Source organism: Trichosurus vulpecula, chromosome 7 (genome assembly GCF_011100635.1).
Source record: "Trichosurus vulpecula isolate mTriVul1 chromosome 7, mTriVul1.pri, whole genome shotgun sequence".
NCBI lineage: Eukaryota > Metazoa > Chordata > Mammalia > Diprotodontia > Phalangeridae > Trichosurus > Trichosurus vulpecula.
The window spans coordinates 20,298,212-20,315,622 of NC_050579.1; the positions used below are offsets into that span (position 1 = coordinate 20,298,212).

The 17,411-nt window shown below is 52.0% G+C and overlaps 2 protein-coding genes across 2 annotated transcripts in view; both read right to left on the reverse strand.

Moving 5' to 3' along the window:
* Window positions 1–302: 302 nt before the first annotated feature.
* On the reverse strand, window positions 303–5,680 carry POLR2J (RNA polymerase II subunit J). The gene is made up of 4 exons (XM_036767598.1): window positions 5,372–5,680; window positions 4,619–4,708; window positions 1,154–1,328; window positions 303–502 (listed from the first exon to the last, which is right to left on the reverse strand). Exons 1-4 carry the CDS (start codon window positions 5,422–5,424, stop codon window positions 467–469), a joined length of 354 nt encoding a protein of 117 aa, XP_036623493.1. The 5' UTR covers window positions 5,425–5,680; the 3' UTR covers window positions 303–466.
* Window positions 5,681–7,998: 2,318 nt separating this feature from the next.
* The window catches only part of RASA4B (RAS p21 protein activator 4B), a 47,729-nt gene continuing 38,316 nt past the window's right edge, over window positions 7,999–17,411 (reverse strand). Inside the window, exons 15-21 of the mRNA XM_036769309.1 lie at window positions 16,491–16,635; window positions 15,509–15,675; window positions 14,663–14,800; window positions 13,506–13,641; window positions 10,856–10,976; window positions 9,403–9,467; window positions 7,999–9,006 (exon numbers count right to left, since the gene is read on the reverse strand). Coding sequence (XP_036625204.1) covers window positions 8,885–9,006; window positions 9,403–9,467; window positions 10,856–10,976; window positions 13,506–13,641; window positions 14,663–14,800; window positions 15,509–15,675; window positions 16,491–16,635 — 894 coding nt within the window. The 3' untranslated portion in view covers window positions 7,999–8,884. The remainder of the gene's footprint in view (window positions 9,007–9,402; window positions 9,468–10,855; window positions 10,977–13,505; window positions 13,642–14,662; window positions 14,801–15,508; window positions 15,676–16,490; window positions 16,636–17,411) is intronic.

Sequence of the window (17,411 nt, forward strand, 5' to 3'; positions counted from 1 at the left end):
CAGGCCTACTGGATTGGGTGTAAGTAAGATGGACTTTGGAATCCTGACTGGCAGCCAGTCAACCACTCTTCTCCCAATTCTGTGGCACAGCAGCCATGGCAGCAGGACAGAGCTCTTTGGCAGCCCTCCTAGCTGGACAGAGCCATTGGTTACTATTGTTTCATTCTAATTAAACTGTCTAATGAGTCCATCTCCCTCTAATGGTCTCCAGCCCACATTGGCCAAACCATCACTGTGTGATTTCATGGCAAGCAGGATTTTGAAGATGGCTAAAAATTGCTACTTGAGAGACTGAGAGTGACTCAGAGGTAAGAAATACATTTTATGAGGAAATTACAGGTGTCTGCCAGAGAGAAAAGCATAAGGTTTCCTCCATTCAACTTTTCATACCAATTGGATATCAAAGGGGAGGAAGAGTTTCTGTGCTCCTAATCCTGTGGAAGTTGCATGGGGAAGACATCAAGAACTATTCAATTCCTTCTTGTTTGTCTTTGATAGCAACCTAGAATGAGGAAAAAACAAATTTAGCCAGTGAGTCAGGGCTAAGATTCCTGAACAAGAGTAGGATCTCAAGGTAAGTTATAGGCACACTACAATTGATAGAGTTCAAATATTCTCTTCTGTTCTAGGAAGAGAAACATTAATAAAACACCTATACACATTTAACAGTTATTTTACTGTAAGAAATCCACTAACCATAGTGTCCACTAAGACCTTTCAAAGTCATCACCAATAAGGCCACGACTATATAGAGTAGAGGGAATGGGGGAAGCATCCTAGAGCACAGGCTAATCTAGTGTCTCCACTGAAAATGACCTTCAGGGAGTGAACTTAGTTGTTGCCGTATCCCAGGTGGGGAACAGAAGTGTTCTCAAGGCTGGTCTTTTTATGTGGAAGGCCACCAATTTAGGACAAAACAAAAACAACCATGCCACGTGGGGCTGAAAGCACTCCAATTTAGAGACTACACTCAGAAAGGACATTAAAAGTGGGACTCTGGCAGCCAGAAATGAGGGTTGTTGCCAGAAGAAGTTGCCAACACACTGGGGAAAGAGAAAATATCAGGGGAACAAATCTCTCCAAGATTCTGTGAGCGCCCCCAAGCCCAGACCTGGCAGGGTGCTTCATGCCCACACTGCTGGTGGCCCCTTACCCGGAATCGCTCCTCCAACAAGGAGAGCTCGCTGATGAGATCTGTGATGGCGTTAGTGAAAGCTTCCTGAGGGCTGTAATCTGGAGTGGTCTGTACTCGGATGATGATTTTGTGTTCCAGTGGGTGGGGGACTTTATAGCCTGCAAACAGCACCTGAGGGTCTTTCAGTAACTGTCTGAAAGGAAGAAAAGGAGACAGAGGTAAGCCAGCAGAATGGAGAATGAGGGTGCTAGTTCCACGCCCACTGTGCACTCTCATCTGAATTAGTTGGGATAAAGTAAATAATCAGTTGTTTTACATAATAAAGCTCTAATTTTTTACAGTTTTTAACAATGTTTAGTGTGCACTGTCTCTTGCTGCAATGACTTGTTTTACATCACTTGGCAATGAACACAAGATTTCAGAGACATTCTTTAAATCACCATGAAGCCAACTTTTCTCACTGATTCTCAAGGCACTGCTGTCTTTCCAAGCCTAGCTGTAATCACAGCCTAGAGGTCTTTATGGGGCTTAAGCCAGCTGAGTGCCCTGGTCATCAAAGCATCCTGGGTAAGCTTCTCAGCCTTCTGTGACATTTGGCATCAGGCTGCCAAGGCTGTACATATACACGGCAGACCTCTGGACTGTCTCCAGCTGGAAATTTCTGTAATTGCGGAACAGTTCTACTCTTTCCATATTGGTATGATTGTCAGAGTTCACCATCCCCTTTGTGGCCCACTGTAAGTTAAAAAAAAACCCAGAATGTTTTGGGGAGCAGATGTTTCATAGTGCAACTAGGCCCAAATCCCACAGGCTCACCTGAACTTCTGACAGTGTTTCTGGTAGAGCCTTAAATACCAAAGTGAGTTTTGTCAGTAAAAATGACCTTTCCCAGTCTTCAGGACTCCAGGCTCTTTACCCACAACAAGCGAGTTTTCCCCCATTGTTGCAGTTTGCTGCTGGGATTTTACTGGTATAGAGAACTCCCAGGTGAGCAAATTCCCTTTCCCAACACAAGCCAGCACCATCTCTGGATGTTTCAAAGGTGGGACTTGAATCCCCGTCTTCCTGGTGTTGAGGCCAGCTTTCTGTCCACTACATCACACTGCTGTCTCCTGGCATATCTCATGGAGGAAAAAATGAATTTGCTGACAAAGTGGAGGAAGGCAAGATGGATCAGAAGGCAGTACCCAAGAAACACCTCCCTCCTGTCTGCTCACTGAGCTAAGCTCAAACTTCCAGACCCGGCCTTGCGGCCATCCCAAGTGGCCTTCCCCTTATCTCTCCTCTCAGCCCCACTGGCTGACTCCCAGAACACACCTCCCTTCCTGCCTGGGTCCCCAAGGCCTGGAGCATCTTCGCTTCCCTCCTCTTTGCCAAATGACTTCCTCTTCCTCCTCTAAAGCCCAACCCAAATACCACCTCCCCTAGACTCCCTGACCTCCTCCTGTTGTGATGCTGTGACTCAGACCTGGTTTGCAGCTTTCGAATGTATTTATGTATTGTACCGTTACGGTGATCTGGGCATCTGAGACCCTTCAAGACTCAGCAGCCTCCACAAGAGTGGGAACGTTTCTTAGTTAATCCCTCTAACCCTCAAGACCTTAACAAATATTTCTTGATTTTAAACTTCTGAATATGGCCAAAGTGTAATGATAGTAATGTACTTGCCAGGAAGCAACATGATTTAACATAAAATTTAAGTGAGTTGTATTAAAAATTTGCTGGGCACCAAATGTATGCAAGGCGTGGGATGTGGCAATTACTGTGGGGAACAGAAAGGCTGTCTGTGCCCAGTAAAGATCTAGAAGAGGCATATCTAAGAGGGCAGAAAGGATGTGGAGAGAGGGGCGGGAGGACATAGCAGTCAAGTCGAATGAGGCAAAATCAGAGGCAGGTGAATACGTGCAACACTGGCAGGGGATCCTGAGGAAATTGACTTGACTGCTGCAAAAGGTTTTGATATGATGGGGAGATAAATAAGCCTAAGGTGCAGCAGTGAACTAGAAACGAGAGAGATCCACGATGGGGAAATGTCGAATAAACTGTGACCCGTAAACAGAACTGAATTACTTATAAGAAACAGTAACCATGATGAAAATATGGGAAGACTCCAATGGACTGATGCAAAGCGAAGCTCCCAGAACCAGGCAAACAATACACAATGACTACAACACCGTGTAGGGAAGAAACAAAATAACAAACCTAATGCTGTAATATTCTAATAACCAAGCTTGGCCCACAGAAAAAATTTTTGCACAGGAGAGAAACCATGGCTGCAGAATGTTGCATAAAAGGCCACACCTTTGATGTTTTGGGTTAGTCTGACTGAAATTTTTTTCAGTGAAAAATAGAAGTTACATTAAAAAAAAGCCATCAACAAAAAATTATTTTAAATGTAGCCTAAGTATCAGACCTGGTAGCTAGGTGACACCGTGGGACAGAGTGCTGGGCCTGAGGTCAGGAAAACTCCTCTTCCTAAGTTCAACTCTGGCCTCTGACACTTACTGGCTCAGTGACTCTGGACAAGTCACTTAGCCATATTTGCCTCAGTTTCCTCATCTGTAAAATGAGCTGGAGAAGGAAATGGCAAGCCACTCCAGTCAGTACCTTTGCCAAGAAAACCCCAAATGGGGTCACGAAGAGCTGGACAAAACCGAACAACAAAAGGGATTAGATGGAGGGCCTCAGATCCCAAGGTAGGAGTTTTATTCTGTAGGAATTGGGGAGCTACTGAAGGTGCTTGAGCAGGGAAATGTAATAAACACTATCTGGGGAAGGATAATCTGGCAGCAACGTTAAGACACACAGTGGTTAAGACTAAGTAGACCAGTTAGTTGTGCTAGTCCAGGGCCTAGGTACAAATGATCTCCCAACCTAACTGAAGCCTCCTAAACTTTCCCCCTCTTTTACACTACGCAATTCACGGCTAGATGTTCACAAGTGGTGAAATGAGGTAAATGATCATGAATGCCCCCCTATTCCCAGAGCTCCTGGGTCTAGGTGCAGACGATAAAAAGGCTCTAAAGGGGGGTAGGGATGAGGGCCACAGACCGTCTGCTTCTGAATAGGTACAGCTGGGAAGGCTCATTCTTACCAGAGAAATGAAATGTGTTTATTTTACACGAATAAATTACACAAAGGAGAAAACACCCCAGGGCCGTCTGATCTCTGCTTCTGGAGGCTGCACTGAATTGGTTTAAAGAACTTATCTGAGATTAACGGGTGACCACCCAGAATTCTGGAATAAGCTGAAAAATGCTGAATTTGGAACCAACGGTTCAGTGCCGAAGAGCGTCCTGCTTTTCCCTAGCACACCCCCATAAAATCCGGAAGGGTTCAGGAAAGGAGGACGGCAGCCCCTGCTCCTGCCTGTAAACCCAAGGCCTGGTTTATCGCTGTAAATAAATACATTATTCCCTTAAAACGGCCGCCCAGCACGTCACTAGCCTGGTCACCCCTCGGCCGCAGACGAACCGCACTTACGACTTGATGATGTTTCCCAGTGTGTGGTCCTCCTTGTTGATGGTGAACAAACAGGCATTGGGAACCTTGGTGTCCTTGTTAATCGTAATCCTGGGGAGGCAGAGGAGGCCGTGAGGGTCCGGGCTGCCCACCTGATCCCACCCGGCTCCAGGGCAGCCTCTTCTGAATGACCGGGGGAGAGGGGGGACCCGGTACGAATCCCGACTAGGGAAGAGGGATCTGCCCCAACGATGACCTGGGGGTCAGAGTGGACTCCTGAGCTAAGCGGGGATCGTGGGCTAGTCCGATGCTCTCATCGAGGCCCGAGGTCAAGACCAGGACCGAAGCTCGGCCCATTCTTTATACAAACAGCGACTTTTCGCGGTCTTATCGCTCTTTCTCACATCCCACAAGGACCAGCGTCCCCAGCTTCTTTCCTACGTCAGCCGCGGGTAATCACTGGGGACAGCCCGGGTTCGAGTCTGGCCTCCGACACCTGCCGGTCACTGCCGGCCTCAGTTTCCTCCTCAGTACAGTGGGGCTGGTAGATCATTCCAGCGCACGTGACGTAAGGGTCGGCGATGACCCTGGTCTTCCCCAAAGAGGTTGTAGCGGTTTTTTTTTGGGGGGGGGGTTAGACAGATGAGGAAACTGAGGCCCGGGGAGGGGGCGTGGTAATGGGGGCGGGGGCTCTCCTGGGAGGACATGAGGCCCTTCCTGCCAAGGATCACGCGGCAGCCCCGCCCGGCCCTCCCGCCCCGCGGCCGCGCTCACTTCTTCTCTCCTTCAAAGAGGAGGAAGGACTCGAAGGCTGGAGGTGCGTTCATTCTCCGCCGCCGCCACCGCCGCCGCCGCCGCCGCCGCTACCTCGGGGGCTCGCCAGCCGGCCCAAATTCCGCTTCCGGGGCACACTGGGATCAGAGAGGAGTTTGCGCATGCGCGTCCACGGCCGAACAGGAAGTAACGCGCTCTGTCCCCAGAAGGACCAGAAAGGGAAGGGGGGAGCCAGAGAGGGGAGAGGAAGACCAGCGCATGCGCGGCCCAGCCGGGCTAAGGGGAGGGGACAAGATTAGTAGATAAGGTGTGCGCGTGCGTGTCCAGCGCCTTGTCCTTCCCGCCCCGCGAGGGGGCGCCGCGGCTCCAGTGCTGCAGCCTGTGGGTCCGGGCTCAGACGCCGTCTGAGACAGCTCTGGAGACGCAGGCAGGAGCCGAGGACTCAGGTTCTAGTCCCGACTCTGCCACTGACCTCCTGCGTCCTTTTGGGCAGATCCCCTCCCTTCTCTGTGCCTCGGTGTCCTCGTCAGTTAAATGAAGCGCTGGGGATCGACCTTTCCAGCGCTACGTCGTGTCTCCGCTTATGCCACGCTCCTCACCGGGGCGCCCCCTCTTCCTGCTTTCGCTGCTTTCCCCAGAAGATGGCAGCCCTTGGCCACCTCCCTTCCCTACCTGTGGGAGTTCCCCCTTTGCCAGAGTCGCCGGCTGACCAATAGGAGGCCCGAGCCTGCCACCGCCCCCCCCCGTCCCCGCCCCAACCTTCCTTCGCCCACTCTTACTAGGTGCCTTGCGGAAAAAAGGTGGGCTTAGATCCTAGCGCGGACCTCTCAGCCTCAGTTTCTTCATCTGTGAAATGGCACCTGCCTCGTGGAGTTAGAGCTTCCTTACAACAGAGGCTTTGGGAGGCCCAAATGAAGCAGCACGTGGACGCTCGGTGAGCCTTTGTATAAATCATTAAAGATTCTCCTCCCAGCCCCTTCCCCCTGTCTGTGTCAGCGGGTCCCACCCAGAGAACCCGGAGCAGATGGCTTTAAAATGAACATTATCTGCACGTTGACCTTATCTGCGTTGCGTCGTGTGGCACTGACTTTATTAAACCTGCCGGGTTATCTTCGCATCGGCTCAGGCCTGGAATTGACACCTCTGGTCAATATCACCGGTCCAAAGTCCTGTTACAGGCACAGCCTCTTACTACGTGTGCGAGCCCTCCTTCCTTCTGTATTCTGTATTACCTGACTCGCGGCGCCTTGGACCCCCGCCCTCACATCTGGACTCCTGTGTGTACAGACAGATGGTCTCTACTAACCGGCTCCCAGCTCATTAACCTCTTCCACTCTCAGCAGTGGACTGTCTTGCATTTGCAACAATCAGTCCAATAAACATTAATTAAGCACCTGCCATGTTCGAGACCTTGGACTAAGTGCTTTCTGCAAATACCTCATTTGACCCTCACTGCAACCCTGTGGTCGATGGATCAATCAGCATTGATTAAGCACCTTCATGAAGCAGGCACCGGGCTTAGCTTTGGAGATACAAAAAGAAGCAAATGGCAGTCCCTGCCCTTAAGCAGCTTGTCCTCTAATTGGGGAATTCAACACCTGGCAGGGATGTTTGTAAGGCTGGGGCCATGTGTCCTGGAGTCCTTCCCAGTTTCCAAGGGATTGCCCCTCTAGGCTCATTTAGACTCATTCAGGGGGAATGGTAGCTCCATCTTCTTTCCACCCCCGGGCCTCCTCATATAGCTCTTATCATCTCTGTAGCAACGTGGGCATGTGTTCAAAGGTCTTGACCTTTGAAACACCTCCCTGATCATACCGTTCTCTCCTCCTGCCACCTGACTCCTCCTAAACTTTCTTTTCATCCTTAGCAGTGTCTTGGCATCCAGCCTCGTGTAAGCTTCCAGGCTCTCCACTCCTCTAGGTTTCCTTCCCAGGCCGACGCTCCTAACTCTGGCCTCTCTTTAAAATGTAACTGGGAAGTATTTAACAAAACAGATGAAAATACAACAAAACTAGGTCAAATTACATTTTAAGACTGAGGCAGCATGTGGTCCCCAGGGATCCTTCTCCATCTGGCCCCTGCCTCCCAGGATTGTGAGAGTCAAATGAAGGAATAGCTGTAAAGTACTTAGCTCAGGGCCCAGCCTGTAATAAGCACTTCAGAAATGTTAGTTATTATTACTGTTCAAATCCTAGCTGTGTGACCCTGGGCAGGTCACTTAACCTCAGTTTGCCTCAGTGCCCTCATCTGTAAACTAGGAATAATAAAGATATCTCCTAGGATGGTTGTGAGGATCAAATGAGATCATGTTTGTGGAAAGTGCCCAGCATACGGTAGGTGCCATATAAATGTCTTAGCCCCTTGCACTTGCTGCCTTCCTGTGGTCAGGGACAGTTCGACTTCTGATTTTATACCCCCAACCCTTAGCATTACACTTTGCCCAGAGTAGGCACCTATTAAAGGCTTGCCCATGGACTGATGGCTCTTAACCAGATAGCCTTTGGTCTCTTTCCCTATGCACTGCCCCCTATGGGGATCCATTTTTTACGCCCCCTCAGTGCCCCTCAGTGTCCCCTCCCTAGCTCTGCCTCCCCTCCTCCCCTCCCAAAAGAGAGGACCAGAGCCCCAGTCCAACAATGGTAAAAGAAAGTTTATTGTAATCTGCAGTGATGCCCAGCTAAGGGGACAGGCTGCTGGCACGAGAGGAAGTGGGGCTGTCTGAGGCTCTCCACCCCTGGGGATGAGTCAGGAAGCTGGATCTGGACTCCTGGCCCTCGGGAGCCCCAGGAGCCTGAGTCCCTCGGAGGCTGAGCAACCATACTGGGAGTGGGGGGAGGGGCAGAGAAGACAACAGTATCTACTTTCTTCCCTCCCCATCCCCTTCTAGGGGACTTGGCTCTCCAGACTTCCTCCCTAGGCTGGGAGGACGGTTGGGAGACCAGGGACACCAGTCACGGGGTCGGCAGAGTAAGGAACAGACTCCAGAGACTTCTCAGAATCACCGAGTCCCAATCAGCACCCCCTTCCCTCCCCGCAGCTCCCAAGCTCCCCGACTGTGAAGCTCATGGAATGTTAGAATCAAGGCTGTAACTCGGAGTGGGCCAAGGGTGGGGGACAAGCGATGAGGAGGGGCTGGGGCTGCCGAGCCTGGGGACTCATCCCAGGAAACCAGGGCACGGACGTCTCTGTTCCCCTCCCCAGCCAGGGGGGCCTTCAGCCTCCCACTGCTCTCCTGACACCTTGGAAGAGAGCCTCTGCACAGCCCAGGACAAGGCTCAGCCCCCTGAAGCGCTCATGGAAAGGGGGTGTTGGTTTGGGGCAGAAGTAAGGGTAGGGCCAGGGACCAGGGGGCCTGGTGGATCACCCAGGCCACAGGCAGATCTCCAAAGCACAGAGTTCCTAGGTAGCCAGCATGACAGGGAGTTCCTGGGAATAAACAGTCCCAGCAGGAGGCAGAGGGTGGGATGGATGGCATTGGGAGGAGCCTGGGCCTGAGGGGAGCAGGGCTCAGTCTCACGTCTGCAACTCCAAGAGATAGTTCTTCTCCTGGTCTGCTGTAGTCAGAGGACCAGAGCGGTGGGCATCTTCCAGGTCCTGGAGTACCTGGAACAGCTGGGTGGGGCCGTCCTCAGGTGCTGGGGAAAGACCATCCCCAGAGCGGCTGCTAAGGGCCTTGGGACCTTCCATGGGGCCAGACTTTCATAGGATCAGAGCCGGAAGGGACCTGGGAGGCCAGCTAGTCCAACCCTCCCATTTTAGAGAAGGGATGACTGAGGCCCAGGGAACCTAAAGTAATCTATGGTCCCACAGCAACAATCATAGAAGAGACCTCAGATCTAGGTCAATTCCATTATTTTACAAATGAGGAAACTGAGGCCTGGGTAAGTATCTCAAGTGGGATTCGAACCCAAGTCCTCTGACTCTAGAATGAGAATTCTTTATCAAACTGCCTCCCTCGGCCTGGGAAGGGCTGTGTGAGCTTGTCCTGGAACAGGAGGGTGGGGGTTTGGGAGGGACTGTCAGGGTCCTACCTTCACTTTGGATGTCGGGGATGTTCCCAGCAGCCCCCAGGGCAGTCAGCTCCTGGTACTTTTCACTGATGAGGGAGAGGAAAAGGGACAAGTTTTAGACCGAGGTTGCCCCGTCTTACTCCTGTGAGACCCTGTGGATGACTACTCACTATGTATCTTCAGGAGTGTTAGCAGAGGTAATCATTAGTAATGCTAATTTTGGATTAGTAACGATAACAGCAGCTAACATTCATTTAACATTTTAAGTCCACAAAAATCCTCCAAACCCTGCGAGGCAGGTAATCTTATGCTCCCCATTTTACAGATAAGATAACTGCTTTTGCCCTGGGTCTCCCAGCTAGTTAGGGGCAGAGGCAGGATTTGAACGCAGGTCTCCTCAGTCCCAGGTTCAGCACTCTATGCCTTATGCCAGGCTGCACGCTCTCCTTGGCGTTAAACCATTTACACCTTGGTTTGGTCTTACCCTATCCAAGCATCCCATCCTTCCCCCAGTGAGTCCCGAGTCACAGCCTTGACCTGGGAGACAGAATAGGATCCTGGACCCCCTGCCTGGCTTTCATGAAGAAGCCTGTTTAAATTCTGAAGGAGGAATGAATGCCCAGACCCTCTGAAATATTAACTTACATCACCTTCCCAGGGAAGGAAAAAGCCCTGAGTGAGAGAATTAGAATGCAAAATTTCAGATCTAGAAGGCTCCAACTCCCTCTTTTAACAAGTGAGGAAACTGAGGAACACGTGTGCCATTTCTCTTCATGAAAAGATAAGGCACAGTCACCTTACCAAGAAGTGAGGGCATCAGACCACAGATTCAGAACCTAAAGGGATCTCCCAGGCTACCATTTTACAGGCAGGGAAACTGAGGCCCAGAGAGGCTAAGGGACTCACTCAAAGTCACACAGAGAGTAAGGATTTGAACTCGGTTCTTCCTGATTTCAAGACTAGTGGTTAGCACAGCCAGTCTGGTGGTCTTTCTTCTATCCACTGTCCTTGCACAGTCATAATGAGGCACAGATAAGTGGGGACCCTCAAAGCTTCTCGGAGACTTGCCCTGAGTTGCTCCTTCTCTCCCTCCTTTGGCCCCACCACTCCCACTGCCCAGGGGACCCAAAGGTCCCCTAGGACCCAGAACCTAGCAGAGGATTTTACTCATAGGAAACACTTCACAAATGTTGGTTAAATTAATTCAATCAGAAAAGAAGCAAGAGGCTCAGGAAGGCAAAGAAGCCGAGTTTGAGTTCCCTCTGCCCACCAGGTCTAGGAAAAGGGGGAGGTGGTCAGTAAGTGCCCTGCTCTAGGGGTGCCCTGCTCTGGAGGCTCCCTGCTCTGGGGGTGGCCTGCTCTGGAGGCTCCCTGCTCAGGGGGTGCCCTGCTCTGGAAGCTCCCTGCTCAGGGGGTACCCTGCTTTAGGAGTACCCTCCTGGACAGGACTAGGGAGGGAGGATGCCCTTCTCACCGCATTGTGTCTTGGACACCCAACAAATGTCTATAGATGAGCTGCGCTTCCAGGTCTGGGTCCAGGGGGTCGTTCCACTCTTGCAGGGTTACCCGGTTTCGGGTTTTGTCACAGCCCAGACCTACGAGACAGGAGAGACAAGATGTCCCTCAGAAGGAATAGGAGGGAAGCTGGAAGATCAAAGTTTAATGTACCAGGTTCTAATGGGGAGTTTTGTCCTACGGGGGCCAGTGGGTGGGATGAAGACAAGGTCTAGGAAGTAGAAACCAACAGAAATCACAGCCCCAGGATTTATAATCCTCATCAGCCTGCAGGGGTGGTCCCTCTCTGTGACAAAGAAGGAACCTAAGGGCAAAACCTTCCTTCCACAAAATCAAGGCTGGAGGTTCTTCAGGAGCATTCACACAGAGCAGGGGCTCTTAACCTGGGGCCCATAAACTTAGGAAAAAATATATATTGAAAGCTTTTGTCTTGTTGTTCAGTCATATCCTACTCTTCATGGCCCCATTTGGAGTTTTCTTGGCAGAGATACTGGAAGGTTTGCCGTTTCCTTCTCCAGCTCATTTTACAGATGAAGAAACTGAGACAAACAGGGTGAAGTGACTTGTCCAGGGTCACACAACCAGTAAAGTGTCTGAGGCTTGATTTGAACTCAAGTCTTCCTGGCTCCAGGTCCCGAGCTCTGTGCACCATGGCAACACCTACAGGCCCATTTTGAAAACTCTCAACATAACTGGTGTCCTTTGTAATCCTGTTTATTTTATGCATTTAAAATCATTTTTCTGAGAAGGGATCCTTAGGCTTCATGATACCCATGCAAAGAGGGTAAGAACCCTGGACAGAGAGAAAGGCAGGCAGGCAGGCACGTAAGTTGCTACATAGGGAGGAAAAGATTGCTGGCTGCCTCACAGTGGTGCAGTGGATACAGGGCCATTCCTGGAGTCCTGAATTCAAATCCAGCCTAAGATCCTTATGCGCTGTGTGACCCCGAGCAAATCACTTAGCCTCTGTCTGCCTCAGTTTCCCTATCTGTAAAATGGGGATAACGATGGCACCCAACTCACAGAGTTGTTGGGAGGATCAAAATGAGACAATGACTGCAAAGTTCTTGGCACAGTGCCCAGCACATAGTAGGTGCCTAATCAGTTCTGGTACCCCTCCTTTCCTTCTTCAGTACACTACAGCCCTAGCCCATGGGCAAGCTTGCCTGGAGCCAGCTGACTCCCAGTGAGGATCAGAGGTGAGCTATAAATAGCCAAAAGCAATTGTTATTAAGTTTAGAATAAAAATAGCTAACAAGCAAACCTCTCCTGGTGAGTTATTACTTCTCATCCCCCACATCTCTCCAAGCACATGGTCCTCTGTAGCCCAGAGGAATGAGATGCCAGCCAACAACAGGTGGGCATGTTAGGACTGCCCTTGGCAGGGCTCTGCCTCTAGCTGACTGAACAAGGCACATCCCTGCTTAGTTTCCTTATCTGTAAAATGGACAGGTTGGGCCGAGTGATTGCTAGGGGCTCTTTCAGGGCTGAAGGGTCAGGATTTTCTTGGAGAACAGTCTGGTTCTTTCCTTGCAATGCCTCAGTGTGAATGGACACCCATGACAAGGACCTCAGGTCCTATCCCGCCTTCCCCACATGGGTGAGTGCCAGGCATCCTGTAGAGACAGGGCTTGTGGCTGGTTCTCTGCCTGAGGAGGCTGGATTGCCTTCTCTTGCTCTGCAAGGGCCCAAGCCCCTGAGGTATTCCCACAAGGAAACCTGTTTCCCTATAGGCATTGCAAGGATATTGGCCCTGCTCCCAGCATAAATAGAATTAGCTAGAATGGGCAGGAGAGGCCGTGTTGAAGCTAGGCTCCCAGGTCCAGAAACCATCACAGCCTGTGAAATTCTATCTGCCCCTAGAGATGGGGAGGAAATCTGGGGGGCGGGGGAGGGTGAATGGACACCCATGGCAATGATCCCCATTTGACAGACAGGTACTGAAGGTCAGAGGAGTTCAATAATTTGCTTAGGAAGGATCACACAGAAAAAGCCACGCGCTGTACCCCTGATGCAGCGCTGTCTCCATGATCCCACAATCAGGCATCGGTACCCATGAGACTACTTAGGTGCCATCATTCTTCCGGGAGCAGGGGCCTGGCCCCAGGCTAGTGGGAAGCACAGAAGACACTCTTGGGTGCCTCAGCTACCCTACCCATCCTGGGGTCTGGGGTCCAGCGGAGGAGGGACAATTCTCACTCAGGAACCCACCCCTCCTGCTTCTCCACAAATGAGGAAACCAAGAGTGCAAGGTAGGAACTGGCTCCCATGGCCCCAGGCCCACAGTGGAGTTCTACCCCCATCTCAGGCTGTCAATGCTCCTTCCCCTTCCATCAAAGTCCATCTAAGGTGCCACCTCCTCCATGGAATCTTCCCTGATCTCCCCTGCCCACCCCAACCAGGCAACCATGATCTATCTCTCCCTCCTCAGAATCCACCTAGCCCCTAGCCTAGGGTTGTATTTGTCCCTTCTCTGTCCCCTGGTGCCCTTTAAACTCTCTGCCTGAGTTCTGTGTTGCCAACATGCACATCCATTCATTTACATCCAGCAGAGCCCCCAGGATCTCTCTCCCCAGTCCCCCAGTCTCCCCCAGACCAAGCCTTCCTACTTGTTTTTTCCTTCTGATGACAGCAGCTCCACTTTTCTCCTCGGAAGATGCCCGGGTGGTAGGAGCCCAGCATGCCCTGGTTGTTGAGGCAGACTTTGCGCAGGGCAGACAGCCACTGGTTCAGCTCATTCACACACTACAACACAGGTCAGCACCAGGAGCTTGCGATGGTGACCCACGAGTCTGGCCCTTGATGAAGCTCCCACCCCAGAGGAGGGACTCTTCCCTGGAAGGGGCTTCAGAGGCTGGTGAGCCCACCCCCTTCCTTTTACAGAAGAAGAAAGTGGGACTTAGACAAGGTCACTTCAACCAGAAAGAGCCCCGGGTAGATTCAAACCGGAGTCTTCCCGACTCCAAGTCCAGCACTATCCACTACACTCCCTGCCCCTTGCCAAGACCCAGCCCATCTCCCAATCTAGATGACAGATGGAAGGCAAGCTCCTCGGGAGCAGGAGTGGTTTCATTCTGGGTATCTCTGGTGCCCAGCACTGTGTTTGGCACAGGCCAGTCATTTAATAAACGTGTATTGATTGAATGATTGATTGAGTGTGAGCCTTCTGAAGGCAGGAATTGTCTCTACAGTGTTGTGTTTGTGGCTGATACTCTATGTACACTATGTTAAACACTCCTGAATGCAGACACAGTTATATACACAAAGACACAAGTATACAGTGTTATGCCCTCTGTATACTCACAGGCACACAGAGACACACACGTGCACCCACTCGCTGAGGATGAGGGGGGGAACATGTAGAGGATGAGAGAACTGCCTCCTGTGAAAGGAGCTGAAAGTCAGGCTGGGCTCTGAATTCGGGAGCCCAAAGGCTCCTGGGAGAGAGGGAGGGGAGGAGAATGGGGAAGGAGAAAGGGAGAGGGAGAGGAAGAGGAGGAGAAAGAGAGAGAGAAAGAGGGGGAGAGAGAAGGAGAGAAAGAGGGGGAAAGGAAGAGGAGAGGGAGAGAAAAAGAGAGAGGGAGGGAGAGACAGAGGGAGGGAGGGAGAGAGAGACAGAGAGATTCTGTGTGTGTGTGTGTGTGTGTTTGTGTGTTGGGGAGGGAGTGATTCTCGCTTTTCGTTCCTTTCTCTGTTCTGAACCCTCAAAGGAATCATGGGGAGAACAACGTGAGTGAGCTCACTGGGCCCACCCAGCCAGGCTCACCTTGCATTGCAGGTAGGCCGTCTCGGACTGGCCTGCTTCCCCTGCATAGATGATCTGCATGACGTGGGAGCTGCCAAAGCTCTTCTCTTCCACCTTCTCGGCTGCCTGGATGTTGGCCAGTGTGATGAAGGACATTTTCTGGAGCAGGAAGGCCAGGGGAGAGGAAGAGAAAGGGTCTCAGCTCAAAGGAGAGCCCATTGCTGGAGGTTGGAGGGCCAGGGCCAGGATGGCAGTGGGAGATCCAGGGTCTTCGTATGAACCATCCACCCCCCTCCCCCCATCCCAGAGCCCCAGAGAAACCCAATGCAGAGGAGGCTGGGTGGAACATCAGAAAGAGTGAGAGGACCTCACCCTCCTCTGACATTTACTACTTGTATCGCCCAGACAAATGTCACAGCAATTGCAAAATGAGAGTGTTGGACTATTTAGCTGCCAAGGTCCCTTTCAGCTCTAGACCTGTGACCTGGGAAACACTTGGTGGGTTGGCTTAGGTCTCGAAAGCCCTCAGGCAGGAGACAAACCAAAGCGGGCATCGTGCCCACAGTAGGGCAAATCTGGCCGTCGGGTTCTCTGTCTCTCTCAAGCTGCTGGTGCTCCCCTCCCAGTCGCTCAATCAGTAAGGAGTACTGTTTTGGGAAGTGGTTGCTTGGTGAGGGAAACTACTCTGCCCTTCTCCTTGAACATGGGCAGGAGCCACAAGGCAGGACCCTAGCAATCCGACATGCCTGGTGCCCAAATCCTGCTTGGGAAGGCTCTGGGAGTCTAAATCAAAAGACCCTGAGGGATGGAAGGCCAGGAAGGTGCTTGGCCCAACCCTCCCCAACACCTAAGTGGGCCCCCACTTACCTTGGAACTGGGGGTCTTAGCAAAGCTGAGGGCCTCGCTGGTGAGAGAGAAGTGGAGCTTCTTGAAGGAGGGCAAGAGTGGACCCTTGCCCTTGGCCTTGTGGATAAAGAGGGGCCCCTCCTTCACAGGCAGGGCCTGCAGGTTAAGTGCTCGCTGGAGGTCCAATTCTGGGAGGAAGCAGTGGGGCACAGGGCCAGGTGAGCTTCCCCACCCACCCCCAGAATCTGGACTTGTGCTCTGACCGTCCTGGTCACCAGAGAAATGGCCAGGTCCCAGAGCAGCTGCTGCTGGGCATTGGCTGGGCTGGGCCCTTCTCCAGGCCACAGGCCTACCCCTGGGTCTCTGGATTCCTATCAGGACCGGGCCTCACTGTCCCCTTTCCCCATTGCCACCTGGGGGCCCCACAGGGTCTATTCCCAGTGTAGTAGAGGCCATCCTGTGGAGAATGCATAGAGATGAGCCTGCATCCCAGCCCCTTCTGGGGGGCTGCATGAGTTCTGACCCCTTGCTAAAGGATATGAGTGATCAGCGGCTCATGATCCCCATATTGGTAGGGGACCATCAAAGATGTTTGGAGACAAGAGCTTCCCTGGTAATAAGCAGTCATGTTCTCTCTGCTATATATGTGGCAGAGCTGGGGAATGGGGGGGGCAGAGAAATCCCTCCTCCTCCTCAATTGGGGGAGGTGGGTCCCAGCAAAAGTTCTGCCCTGAAAGAAGAGTTTTCACCCTGTTGTGGGGGTGGGGGGTGTCTTCCTGGCTCAATGGTCCACCATCTTTAAGACAGCCCTCCACCAACACCACCCTCTCCCAACCAAGGAACTAACCAGCTGCCACAGGCCATGCACACCCTTTAAGGAAGGGGCCAGAGCCCATATGGCCCAGCAGAAAGGGCCAGGGCACAGGCCTACTCCCTTGCAGTCTACGTAGGATGGCCCCTGCTACCTCAGGCTGGAGATGACCAAATGGGGAGGGGGCCTTACCCTCCTTCTCCTCAATGTCAATGAGCTTGGTAATGAACTCCTTCAGCTGAGCAACACCTTGCTGCACCATGGGCTGGAGGGGCTCCATCCAGGCCTCCTTGGCTCGGGAGGCTAGTGTGTCCATGTTGCCCACGTTCTGGACAGCCTGGCATGGGGCAGGATCAAGCCCACAGTGGTCCATGGATTTGTGGTCCCTCTTCAACCCCTGGCCCACACCCCCACTGCCCAACCCAGTGGCTACTTCAGATACTTTCTTCCATCCCCACACATACTCCCACAGCCCCAAAACCAATCAAGGCACCAACCAACAGAGGGAAACAGCATGGTGTGATGGAAGGAGTAAGGACACCTGGGCCCTGTGTGTCACTGAACAAGCTCCCCTCCCTCTCTAGGCCTCGGCCTCCCCCTCTATAGAACGAGGAGGATTGGATTTGATGATCTCTCATGCCATGGCTCTAGAGCTGGAAGGGACCTTGTACCACCTAACCCAACCCTCTCTTTCTACAACTAAGGAAACTGAGGCCAAAGCAGTTAAGACTTTTCCAGGTCACTCAGGCAGTTAGTATCAGAGTTGGAATTTGAACTCAGGTTCTCAGAATCCAGTCAGTACTCTGTCCTTTGTAGCAAATATCCTCCATAGTCCCTGCTGAGCTCCATCCCACCTGGCTTTTGAGCCCTACATACTTCAGAGGGCCTTTGCTGACTCTCTCAGTCAGTCCATAGGGACATACCCCTCCCCTCTTGACACTGTTTCCTCTCTGGGGGTCTCATCTCTCCAACCAGGCCTGCACTCCCTGAAGACAGACCTTGTGCCTTCCCCTGTCTATGCCATGGCTTCGTTCTAGGCAGACAAGAGCCCACCAAAAGCACCCCTGGCCCTATTAGAGGACCACACCTAACTGCCTTTGAACCTGGGTCACT

Excerpts from the sequence above, each read along its gene's own strand:
- POLR2J (XM_036767598.1), bottom strand. The coding sequence starts at position 5,424 with ATGAACGCACCTCCAGCCTTCGAGTCCTTCCTCCTCTTTGAAGGAGAG. Across the intron at positions 4,709-5,371 it reads CTCTTTGAAGGAGAGAAGAA|GATTACGATTAACAAGGACA; the intron begins GTGAGCGCGGCC and ends CTGCCTCCCCAG. Across the intron at positions 1,329-4,618 it reads CTGGGAAACATCATCAAGTC|ACAGTTACTGAAAGACCCTC; the intron begins GTAAGTGCGGTT and ends TCTTCCTTTCAG.